The sequence below is a fragment of the Channa argus genome, chromosome 9 (genome assembly GCF_033026475.1).
Source record: "Channa argus isolate prfri chromosome 9, Channa argus male v1.0, whole genome shotgun sequence".
Classification (NCBI taxonomy): Eukaryota; Metazoa; Chordata; class Actinopteri; order Anabantiformes; family Channidae; genus Channa; species Channa argus.
Genome location: NC_090205.1, coordinates 8027511 through 8040058, shown reverse-complemented (window position 1 = coordinate 8040058; position 12548 = coordinate 8027511). Strand labels below are relative to the sequence as shown.

The 12548-nt window shown below is 40.1% G+C and overlaps 1 protein-coding gene across 8 annotated transcripts in view; it reads left to right on the top strand.

The window, feature by feature from the left end:
• map4k4 (mitogen-activated protein kinase kinase kinase kinase 4) overlaps positions 1–12548 on the top strand; it is an 88084-nt gene that overhangs the window by 63657 nt on the left and 11879 nt on the right. For 3 of the 8 annotated variants that reach the window (XM_067515048.1, XM_067515046.1, XM_067515053.1), the window contains 9 exons: positions 406–561; positions 5140–5430; positions 7184–7293; positions 8387–8547; positions 8811–8908; positions 9601–9779; positions 9921–10038; positions 10513–10863; positions 11761–11875. In XM_067515048.1, the coding sequence (XP_067371149.1) occupies positions 406–561; positions 5140–5430; positions 7184–7293; positions 8387–8547; positions 8811–8908; positions 9601–9779; positions 9921–10038; positions 10513–10863; positions 11761–11875 (1579 nt within the window). The remainder of the gene's footprint in view (positions 1–405; positions 562–5139; positions 5431–7183; positions 7294–8386; positions 8548–8810; positions 8909–9600; positions 9780–9920; positions 10039–10512; positions 10864–11760; positions 11876–12548) is intronic. The other 5 variants (XM_067515052.1, XM_067515054.1, XM_067515049.1 and 2 more) reach the window with 4 other exon arrangements.

Below are 12548 nucleotides of genomic sequence, written 5' to 3'. Positions count from 1 at the left end.
AATTAGTGTCCTTTGCGTGTCCTAACCATTATATTTTCACCATGAATGTCTTCCTCTTCCCATTACAAATGCATGACAATTTTCTGGCTATAGTGCTGTAGTTCTGTTAGCTGGGATGTGGGAACATTGAGGTAACAGTAACATTGCTGGCCTTGAGGAAGTGCTTTGTTGTTCCTGCTGGGATGCCTGTATCAGCAGATGACTCTGACGTGCTTGTACTACTGCTCATACAAACGGGCTCTTCTCTGCCGGAAGAAACTAACAAACCGTAGCGCCTGATGGGTTCTGTCTACTTACTCTCCTCACTTTTCTCGTTACGCACTGACACACATTGACCTGTACTCAACCACCACTAATGCTGCTGCCTTTACGTGTCTGTGTCCTTTGTATGTGTGTCCATCTTAGGCTGATGAGAGGTACCGGAAAAACATCCAGGGTTCTCCTCAGTCAGTCCAGACCAAACCGCAGCAGCCTCCGGTGCCGCCACGCTCTGAATCTTCTTACCCCAATGGGAATTCAGCATCTGAGGCTCCCGCTGTGCACCGGCCTGTGGAACCGCAGGTAGCCACTGTAATCTCAAACTCTCATCCTCTTCTCTTCCATTATTCTCTCTCTTTCACTGCTGCAGTGCAAGGGCAGCTTTGGGGTTGGTGTTTGTAGGTCTGCTGGTGCATTTTCTCTTGCAGGCTGTCTTGCAGCTTAATGAGCAGATGGGCTGACAGCATATCTGATTTTGCATACGCTCCCTTAGCCTCCAGTTCTGTTTGTTTTATCATGTCCACAACAGAGAGGATAGACTGAGATTTGGTGGAAGACGTGACTCATAAGTAATTCAAAACAAACAGTAAACATACACAGAGTTATATTACAAAAGCTTGCAATATAACTCTGTGTATGTTTACTCTTAGTTTTGTGGCATAAGATGCCAATCTCCCTGTTCATACTTTGATCTGACAAATAGTGGGCTCTCTGTTTTCTTGACTGTCCTTCACACTGTGTAATGCTGGAGTGGCAATGATGTTTGTTAACACTTTCTGTTGTGGCTTGAAATTAGCTTTCCACTGACAGGAAGTTCAACTCAAGTTTAGCTTTCCAGGTGCAAACAGTACGGCTGTCAACCTATTCAACACTATTCAAATGCTTTTATTTTAGTTGTTGACCTGCTGTTTTCTTGTGAGAAAAGCCAAAATGTTCAGAGGATCCTGTTTCTTTCTAAAATGGCTGTTAATTGAAAAACATGAAAATCAGGCTTGTTTGTAGCTTCACCTTCATGTTGCAGTATTACACATCTCCAGTGACTCCAGATGTTGCCCGTGATCTTTAAACTTTTTCTCATCATAATCTCTCATTAGACTCTTTAAGGTAGTTTTTAAAATACGTGCATGTTTGCTCCTGCTCTCTGAATACATGTACTTTCTTTTAACTCATGTTTCACTAGCAGTACTTCTGGTTTCCTCCTTCCTTCAGCTCATCTCTTTCAGGGTGTTACAGCTGGATAATGGATCCAACTATATGCTGTTGTCTAACTTCTCTTCACACTCTGTACAACTTTGAGGCTGTCATCAGTTCTATTTCTGTTTGCTGATTTTAACAGCTAAACATTTAAACCCCCGAACGAATTGAAAAGGTTGATTTAAGAGAAGAAAAAGCTAGTGGTTTCTTGTATTAAACAAAAAAGTTTATTCATCTCTACATTCTTACAAAAAAATAATTGGGGCAATGAAAATGAAATGATCACAGCCCCAATTATATACTGTTCTCTGATGGTTAACTCTTTGATTGACAGGTTGTCCTCCCATTTCGCAAGGCAAACAAAAGTACTTTTACCAAATGTGTAATTATTACAGAATTGCTATGTTTTTCTAATCGTGTGTGTGGGTTTTGCGTGTGAACATAGGAATGTTTGTCTGGTGGTACGTTGGGAGTACATTGTAGACATCTCTCTTTCTTGTACTGTACCTCCTTATTGTGTGCTAGCGATTCAAAACATCCATAATTGATGGGCACCCAGATTTGCAGCAGGGTGACTCAGACAGTATTAGTCATGTTCCCATTGAAGGATTCAACACACCAGCCATGAATAATTACAGTTCTGAATGTGAATATTGAATTATACAGGAATGAGGCTTAACCTGGTAAAAATTGGGATGAGGAAATTAATTGGTGCAGTAGTTTAAAAACACATTTAAGGCACATTCAACTACTACAATGTTTCTTTATCGTCAGAGGTAACAAAATGTTCAGATAGTGTATGAAAAGAAAGTTAAATCAAAACAATAAACTTCACTCGCATTGCAAAAGGTAACATCACCCTTTATGAACTGTCTAATACTTATACTGTATATCCTCCCTTTGTCTTTATAACTTCTTTAGACGCCCTCTGAGCAGCATTCTTATCCTTTCAGGTGTAATTTCAAACCATGATGCAGGCATAAACTATGTTCAGCTGTGGGAACAGTGTTCCTGTCCTTAAAGGCAGTTTTTTTCTCTATACCAATATCTGTGTGAATTATGACCAAATAATTAAACTCCCATAATATTGTTCCAATGCTCCTTATCATGCTCCAAGCATATTACCTTATGTCTAGAAGTAAGCAAAGCCTTCCTGTCCACTTTATTTATTTAATTTAACATAAGGACATGGCAAGCTTTCAGTCACCTGTATGTTCGCTTTAGGACAATACCTTAATTTAAGGTGCAAGAAAACAAGACGGGACATGGACCTTAGCATCCTGTGTTTTTCTGCCTGCTTATACTGTAGGTTTGCATGCCAGCCTCTGTTCATGCCTTGTAAACACATTTCATCTTCATGCTTGGCATTGATGGTGAGGTTGAGTCCTCCTGAGCCCTGCAAGTGGTAAGACTTAAGTTGTTTCAACCGAAATTTTAATAGTAATATCCATCATCACCTTGGACCATTGGACAGGGTACTAAACTTAAACATATCTGTCTTTTTAATTTTCAACTCAAAATAAATGTGTTCAGTTGGCATAGGTGAAGCTGGTAGTGATTGTGATAAGAGTGAAAATACCGTGCCAAGATAAGTAACTGAACCATTTGGACTTAGCTGCATCTGTGTGTTAATTATTCCTAAGACATTGTCAGATCCAAGTTATTTTACTTGAGTTAATAAGTATCGAAGTAATTCTGAACAATTGCAATCAAGAACATACAAGGCACTGTGATGTCAACCAAGCTTTTCAAATAGTGCTCTCAGAAGACTCAAAAGAACACAAAGTAATTTCAAAGGATTAATATGTAATAAGTCTATGGTCAAACTGTCTATGAATGCAGACAGACAGTGGGTGCTCTCCCTAGAAGAGGGTCCAGCTAAGATGACACCAAAAGCACAACACAAGATGCTTATTGAAGTAAGAAGAAGCCCAGCGTAAAAGCTGGAAGTATGGTGTAAAAACAGAACTGGGTAATGAACCAAAGGAGGAAGTAGATTTGTAGCTCCTTTGCTGGCTCTGTGCTGCCTTCTAATGAGTGAAAAATCAAATTTTTATTAAATTATCCATATAATAATAATAATAATAATAATAATGTCAGGGTGACTGTCAACTAGCTCAATCTGGTGATGCAGAAAGACGATGACCCTAAACATGAAGTTAATTTAATGCAGAATTACTTAAAACAAAAAATGTTTACCCTTTAACCCCAAAGAGATGTTGTGGAATGATCTCAAGAGGACCACTCACACCAGACAGCCTAAAAATATAATGTAGCTAAATCAGTTCTGTGAGGAAGAAGATGATCTGATGTATAGCAACTAGTTTATTGCTGGCAAAGAGAGTTTGAGCAGTTATGAAGTTAAAGGATTTTCTTTATTAGCTAATGCACAAAAGCAGCTAAGGGTTCACATACTTTTATCTTACTACTTTAAGTCAGAAGTTTGAATATTTTAATTTGATCATTTTCCATTTTCAGATATTGCAAATATCATTAAGCTTAAATGCCAGTGGATGACACAACAGGATTGTTGTTATCAATGATTTAGCACATACTTATGATTCTGAGAACATTGTTATCTCTGCAATATTGTTATTCATTATTTGGAAGATCCAGCACATAAAAAAACATAAATGATGCACAAACAAAAAAAATCCTAAAGGTTATAAGATGATCACAAATGAAAGATGACCCCCTGACTCAGGATCCACTCATCTTCATTTCATTCACTGCCTGTGCTTTTGTTGTTTTTTACTTTTCAAAAAAAATTCACCCCATCTCTCAGAAATCCAACATGACATAACACCTTTGTTCAGGCTGCACCTTTTGAAGAAACAATAGAATCGCTGCTGAAGCTAAAACCATACAGGGGAATTTATACTCCCCAAAAAGGTGTAGCCTCAGTGACAACGGTTGCAGCATGTGTGTATGTGCATCTCTTCTCATTGCTATTTAAAATATGTGGGTTCTTTTAGAGGGTCTGGTAAGATTCGGAGCCAAACAATTTAATCAAGTGCTGTGGAGGCCAAACGGTGATATTCAGTTGTTGTGCATAAACTACATCAGCAGATTTTTAGTCATATTAACAATTGAAGTTAGTTGTTGTGGTCTTTAAATGATCTAGTAAATATCGTAACAATTTCTAACTTTTGTTCTTATATTCACTGCTAATACAGTAGATTTTATTCTACTGGGTCGTACTTGTACTGGCTCGTGACACTGCCTACAATATCAATCTGCTCTGGGCTCAGAGGACAAAAAAATGAAAATCACTTGCCTCTTGTTACATAAATGTGACAGTAATTTTGCATAAATGAGCATTATGAGTCATGATGGCAGCTTTACTTGGTCAGATCTGTATTTCACCTTCCATCACTTTAAACACAAGTTTTACTTCACTAACATCAGATTATCAGGTTGAATACACAGAGATTAGACGGTTAAACAAGACAATTAAAGAATCCTAAGCTATCTCTCAAATTTACTCTATAAATTTACACCCAGTCAAACTGCTAGGCTGAAATAAGTACCATTCACAAAACATGTTAAATACAGCCTGACACCAAACGGGAACAGTTTTAGGCTCCTGCATGGCTCCAATCTGCCAAACCTCTAAAGATGCCCTGAAACACTGCATGCAATCTGACCCTTCCTCCCCAAATGTTTTCTGTTTTTGTTATCTGTAAGGTCCGTACCCATCAGGCCGCTATAAAGAGTAGCGGCAGTGTGGCCTCATCAAACTCTTCTTCCACCCCACCCATTGTGTTGCGGTCACACTCCTTCAGTGAGCCGCTTGCCCCTAGCTTTGAAAATCTTCATCTTCGCAACAGCCAGGAACCCAAGCAACACCATCACCTGCCATCTTCATCAACATCCTCCTCCTTCTCATCAACACCTGCACGCACAGACTCACAACCCCACCCTCAGCCTAGGCCCTCACCCAATGAACCGGCCCTTTCTGAGGAGGTCCCACCCAGGGTAAGCCCAGGACCCAGAATACCCTAGATGTAGTGAGGCAGCAATAGTTTAAAACTTTGATTACTGATTACTTTATGCACTGGTTCAGATACCTTCTTAAAAGTGAACTGAACGAGAGAGAAGCAAGTAAAATAAATATCAATGACAACAAAATTAAAAATCGATACTTTTTTTAAAAACTCTAAACCTGTTTAATTAGCTGCCATGATTAAAAAAAAAGTAAAGTATGGGGTAGAAAGTGAGGCCCAAGCAGGGAACTGTCAACAAGAACAAAAACTGTAACCTCTTCGTAACCCAGCTGCAGGTACAGATTCGTTACAAGTTCAAACAGTCTGTCTTTCTGTCTTACGCTGCTTTTTCTTCCCTCACCAGAAAAAAAATAGAGTCTCGCTGTATGAGTGGAAAAAAAGACATGAATATAACTGCAGGAGAGAAAAATAAGCAAATGAGGAGAAAGTTCTGTATGTAGGAAATATTTTTCCTACCTGAATGAGTGTGTTGTAAGCTATGGTTAGGAATAGCAAAGACAAGAAATCTCTTTGGTGCTTCCCAAAAATGTTGGCCGTGAGAAGTGAAAAAGTTAGGACAGAAATGTAGTCCCCTGAGACAAAGCTAGCTGTCTCCCAAAACAAGAAAGCCCCAGTTATAAACAGAGCTGCTGCCAATCCGAACCACAGTCCTGTCAAGACTTGTTCCTAACTTAACTCTTAAACAATGCAAAAATAATGACTGTTTATCATATTCTAAATTATATTGGCTGCTGTGATTGGCGGTTCTGTTGTGCATGTCATTACTGTGGATGCTACCAAATGTTTTGCTTTGGCTTTTTCAGAATTTACATTACTCATGTTTAAAAGCATGAGCATGTGTGTGGCCAGCAGTGTCGGGGTTGTTACTCAAAACAAGATGTATTCCACACTATTTGTTACCTTTTTAAAGGTTAAGATTTACTTGCTCCATATAGAAAGTACCTCAATACACTTGTTATATTAACTTAGTATATTTACGTGTGTAACCAGGGTTATGCCTCATGAGGAGTTGAAGTCAACTCGAGTCTGCACAGGTTAAAGTGTTTCTTGTATTGACTTTATTGTAGGGAAACTAGAGGATCTCAATCGCACATTCCAAGTTTATTCAATGACTTCAGTCTCTGTTTTGAAGGAAGCTGTACCATAATGAATTTTGGATTGTAATGTGCTATACACTGCATTACAGAAAAATGTGATACCATGATTGATTTGGTTTTAAAGTTATACCCTGGGGCTTGGTAGAAGAGACTCATGTTTTAGTTTGTGGTTGGAAGTATGTAAAAGCCACAGATGATTAGTTAGATTAGTATTCACACTTTGATAGGAACAATTCCCTATTTGAGATCTACAGTACCATGTCACTGACTTGAGGCAGCTGATCTCAGATCTGCCCATCATGGAGGCAACATACTTGAGCTATAGATGTGATGCTCTGTTTTCTTAGACTGTTTACTTTTAGATTGGAATACTTTCTAATACTAATTTCTGAAGTGCAACATTCGTTTCAGACTAGCACAGGTTGCAGTGTCTACATTGTTTCGTATAAGACATTTGGCTGCTTGTATGATTCAGACATGAGTATAGTGTCAGTCAGTGTTGTTGTGATACAGATGCAAAGCAGGTTCCTGAATGTATTTTGTTTTTTTGTATCACCAGTGTTTTCAAACACACTCGTAGTCACAGAGTGTGTATGTATGAACTGGTCACTGTTTTTATTATAAAAGGTTCCTGTCAGGACTACATCAAGGTCTCCAGTGTTGTCAAGGCGTGACTCACCTCATCACCATGGTAACACCCCACACAGCAACCATGCTGCACATCGCAATGCTCCCAGGTAAACTGACATAACCCATCTGATGCTGTTAGGATTCTGCTATCCTTCCTTTTTTGTGTGTCACTGTTGTTTTTGTTTTTACACATCTGCTCACTATTGTCCTTGCTGTTTTTCCTCTTATCTTTTCACAATATGTAATTCCTCTTGTTTGATGTAGGACATCTACAGTAATAAGTCCTGGGATTTTAGTTTGCTTATTAAACAAAGTTCAATATAGGATGGAGGGAAAAAACTATAACAACCCACATTAATGAATAAATCTTCATAACTAATTATCATTTCTGAACAATATATATTGCACCAGTATGAATTTATGTATGTAAACATGTGTATAAAATGTATTGTGACCATGTAGAAATTAGAAAGGAGTTAGAATCAAAGGTAATAGATTAGTGCAGCTACAGTATGTTAACAGAATAATTTATGGGAAGTTAGTCAGTTTAGGGTTCTGACACACAAAAAGACACTAACAATCCTCAGTTAAAGGTATTTGCAGCCTTGAGGAGAGGAGTCGCAGTACTGTGAAGCAATGTGAGTCCTGTGTAATTACAACATAGAACTGGAAACTGAAAAAGGAAAAAAATCTGGTTTGCATAAATATCTAAATACACAGGAGATGATCAACTACTGTAGACAGTGAGTGCTCAACTGACCCCCATTAGCAGCTTGAGGTTAGTGTCTTCAGTGAAGGACACTTTGACACATAGCCAGGAGGGACCAGGAATCGAACCACTGACCCTGTGGTCCGTGGACGACTGCTTTAGCAACTGAACTACAGCCGCCCCAGATAAAAAGTTGGGAGTTTACAGAAACATTTTTAGAATTCAACCCCCCCCAAAAAAAATAAATTATGGGCAGCAGCTCTTTTCTGCTTTCTTCCTGTTCCTGTTTAATTTTTCGGAAGAAATAGTGAATTCAGTTTTAAGAGATTAGTCCAGGATATAAGATGGCATCATTAATTTGGAAAAAAGACAAAAACAAATTCCTTGTCAATAAAGAGAAAGAAAAGTTATGTTTGTTTTATAAATCATAAAGGAAGGGCAAAAGCACTTGTCTCTGATCTTCTTGAATCTGGCATCTGTTGGCTCTGTAGTGCAGCGGAGCCTCGGCTGCTGTGGGAGCGAGTGGAAAAACTGGTTCCAAGACCAACTAGTAACAGTGGCAGTGGAGGCTCCAGTTCCTCCAGTAGCTCCAGTAACTCCAGCTCTCAGCCTGGTTCTCATTGCGGCTCTGGAGAGCGGTTCAGGGCCCGCTGTGAGTTCCTTCACACACACACACACACACACACACTTTTTGTTTTCTTTTTTTTTTAACAAATCCGCACATACAAATATTGCAGGAGTTGCTCAAAGTAACAACAAAAACCACCTGAATATTTCAGTTGTGCTAAAGTAAATGAGCTACTGTACAACACTTTCAGGTGAAAGCACACATACGGTACATATTTGGATTTTCATAGGGTTATCAAGAACCTCATTTTATAGAATGAACTGACTGTTTCACCTCCACCTCCTCAGCCTCTTCCAAATCAGAGGGCTCACCCCTCCAAAGGCCAGAGAACGCTGGGAAAAAACCAGATGAGAGAAGGGACTTGGTCAAGCCGAACAGACCCGCGGTGAGAGCTAACTAGCCAACACTGTAGCTCACTAGCTCGGAAAGATCTACAATAAAACTGTGTTCACAGTGGTGTATGGCTGCTTGGTGTTGGAGGGTGCAATATATTCCTCTGTGTGTGCATATATATAATATGAGTGACTCCTTTCTTTGAATTGTGACATGCTTATTAACAAAGTTGTGACTAGACTTGAAAATGGTTGTTTGCTTTGGGTTTGGGGGTTGAGCTCGTGGGCTGACAGGTTTTCTGCACTGATTTCTTGCTTTTTTCCATTAGTCTCTGTGCCTGGTGGAGGCCATCTTAACTCATTCTCTAACCTCAAATTTAATTTTTCCTCTCTACTGTTTTAATTTTTCATACTTGCAGCTCTAATAATGGTCTCATTACTAGAATTAATCCACTAACCTTACCTGCAGTAGTTTGGACAAGCATCAGCTGTACGACTGTCATCTCTTTATTCATGGTTTGGCTTTGCTGCTCTCACGTTGGCTTCTCATTGGCTGGCGTAGCTGTTAACCATTCTTCCTCTGCAGCAGCTGTTTCCTGCTATTTTTTAAGGTTAACATCTTATCTAATGACTCCTAAAGAGGAAATCTAGAGAAAATTCCAAATTAAGGGGAACTTAACAATTATTCAGATAAAATGAACCTTGACCCGCCTTTTTTTTTTTTTTTTTACCTTTTACCCTTTAGGATCTGACAGCTCTGGCCAAAGAGCTACGTGCAGTCGATGATGTTCGTCCCCCAAATAAGGTGACTGACTATTCCTCGTCTAGTGAAGACTCAGACACCACTGATGAAGATGATGATGAAGAGGTAGACCAGGAAGCAGGTGAAGAGTCGACATCTGGCCCTGAGGACTCCAGAGCTGTGTATGTGTTGCAGTGTAACTTTTGATCTTTTACACGATTGTAATGACGCTGTAATATGGTCAGTATGCTCCATGTGCAACCACATCATTATTTTCCAAGTTTTCCAAATGTTAGTGTTTGCGCTCTTCTTCTCTCCTGCAGCTCTTCCAGGCTAAGTAATGGAGAGACAGAGTCTGTGAAAACCATGATTGTTCATGATGAAGGCGAGAGCGATGCAGGCTCAACACCCTGCAAAGACAGCACGTTGATTGTCAGACAGGTACTGGCTGGAAAGAATAAAGGACAAACATACCATCATTTACCACCTACTTTCATTTTGTTTGCTGGATTTTGTTAATTCTTACCCCCAGTGTTTTTCCATTTTGTTTGTACGTTGTGTTGATCATCTTCTGTTCTTGCAACTCGTTGCAGCTGGTGGAGAGCAGCTCTGTTACAGTAGTGTAGATTTCAATTCTACATAGAGGCCCTTGGCTAATTCACTATAGGGGATATTGCCATTTTAAAGTTATTTCACCAGTCAATACACATGGTACCAATTCACACACTTTTTCTAGTAACACCACAAAAATTATCTACTTCATCTTGTCATCTAATTGGTTAACATAAGCTGTCTTTCTGCCTGTAGAATAGCCACTGTAGTTTACCTTTTGCTGTAGCTTACACCGTCCCTTCCCCTGAACTACTAAGGAACACATCTAGACCCAAAGTCGTCTACCCCTCTTTCTACTTCCAGAGTGCAGGTGACAGAAAGCGTCCAGGTCCCAGCATGGGCCCGGGCCAAACCCAGATTCCCGGCCTGGTTACAGGCTTCGCCCCAAGCCCTGGCTCACCATCAGGCCCAGGCCACAGCCAGCACACCCCCAGCCCCAACCATCATCAGCATCATCATCATCATCACCTCACACAGCACTTGGATAGGAATGGCTTTGTTGGCCGCATCCACCACCTCCCAGATCTGATCCAGCAGAGCCATCATTCCACCCCCTCCTCTTCCACTTCCAACTCCCCCTCCTCTTCCAGCCTCGCCAGCCCCTCATCCATGTCCCCTCAGAGTCCCCTGGACAAGCTTGGCATCCTCACAGAGGTATGTCCCTCTGCCCCGACACAGACAACTGCTTAAGGGTGCCGTTTTCTGTGTGATCTAATGAACCTGACATGCAGAAAAGGTTCAAACTATGAACCAAGAAAACAGTAGAATAAAAACAAGTTCAATTCAGCTGATAGTTGTTTACACAGGTTTTGCATCCATGATGGTAATATAATGACGTCCTCTCCCACATCTACTTGTATTGCCTATAAAGGCACGATATACTGGTCACTAATTACACTGAAGGTGTCCATTTCTTCTTCTGTTGTTTTTTTTCCCCCCTCCCACTGATTTGCTACGTTTAGGGATCATTGTTAAGTACAACTGATAGAAAAAGCAGTTCACCCTGTTAAGGCTTAAGAGCTGTGTTTTACTTTAGAGAAAGGATTTACATTTGTAACCAGCTCTTCTGTGAGCTTTGTATTTGTGCTCACAACAGGCCTTTTTCTCAGGCTAGTTGTGGTTTTACAAGCGTTCCCAAACATCTCAATCTCATTTCATTTCCTGATGTTGCCTATTTTCTGCAGTCGTATTCTCACATTCCCCAAACAATAGATCATAATGAGCAGGGCAGTTAAGAGCGCAACGGCAAGTACATTTCCCTTTGAAAAAAGTTAGTTTTGTTTCCACTTGTGTTTCTTTTTGTCAACAGATCCATAAGTTTTCTCCTCCCCTGTTCTTTTAGCCTTTTCCCCTCAGTATCAGTGAATGCTATATTTGCATGCAACCCATGCAGAAAACCTCAGTTTGCCTGCTTGTTTGGCCACATTGTCTTGCTAATTTTTTACATTTGTGCGTGAATGTCTAATTCTGTATGTTTCTTTATCTTGAAGAAAGGGAAAAAAAAAATCATGATATTATGGCACCACTTAATCTTATTCTGTCTCTCTGTAGAGCCAGTCTAGTAACAACATGCAGAAACACAAGTCGTCTTCTTCCTTCACTCCATTTATCGACCCACGCCTCCTCCAAGTCTCTCCATCCACTGGCAGCGCCCTCAACAATGTCGGTATGTCTCTTCCACTAGTTGCAACTGGAAAAAGAAAGACACCAAAAAGTTCAAAACAATCAAAAGATTTAGGTGCCTTTTTGTAACTTCTGATCCTGAAAACCACTAAAAGATCCAGGATTTAAAAGAACCAAACACATAACAATCCAGGAGTTTTAAGTTTCCTTGAACCAGAGGTTAAGAGAAGTGAAGCTTGACAACAGCATTTCCTTTGTCCACCCCCTTTTTGGGCTGTAATTCTTACACTATGTACTTTACCACATGTAAGATTTTCATGGAATCATGCACCTAGCAGCAATGTTCTTCTCTGCAAACTTGCAGATTGAAGCTGTGGCATTGTAACACTTTTAAAAATGGGTTTCTGTGGATGAACCCGGGTGAAAGTTTAACCAGACTAAAAGCAGTTTGTATGAACTCACCACTAAGCTCGTTAGCTGCTACAGTCTACAAACAAAGCTTTCTTATCGTGGCAGCCCAGCCCTCACCTCAGAGGATTGGCTATGATCAGACCAGATTTTTCCAGCTTTAAGGACTGTGGTATGCTGAGCCATTACCTCACCTGATGCAGCTGGTGACCAGCCACTGAACCCTTTAGCATGCTAGATTGTTCAGCCTGCATTTAATCACTGATATGATGAGTTTAGATTTTCTTACAGATGTCTAATGTCCAGAG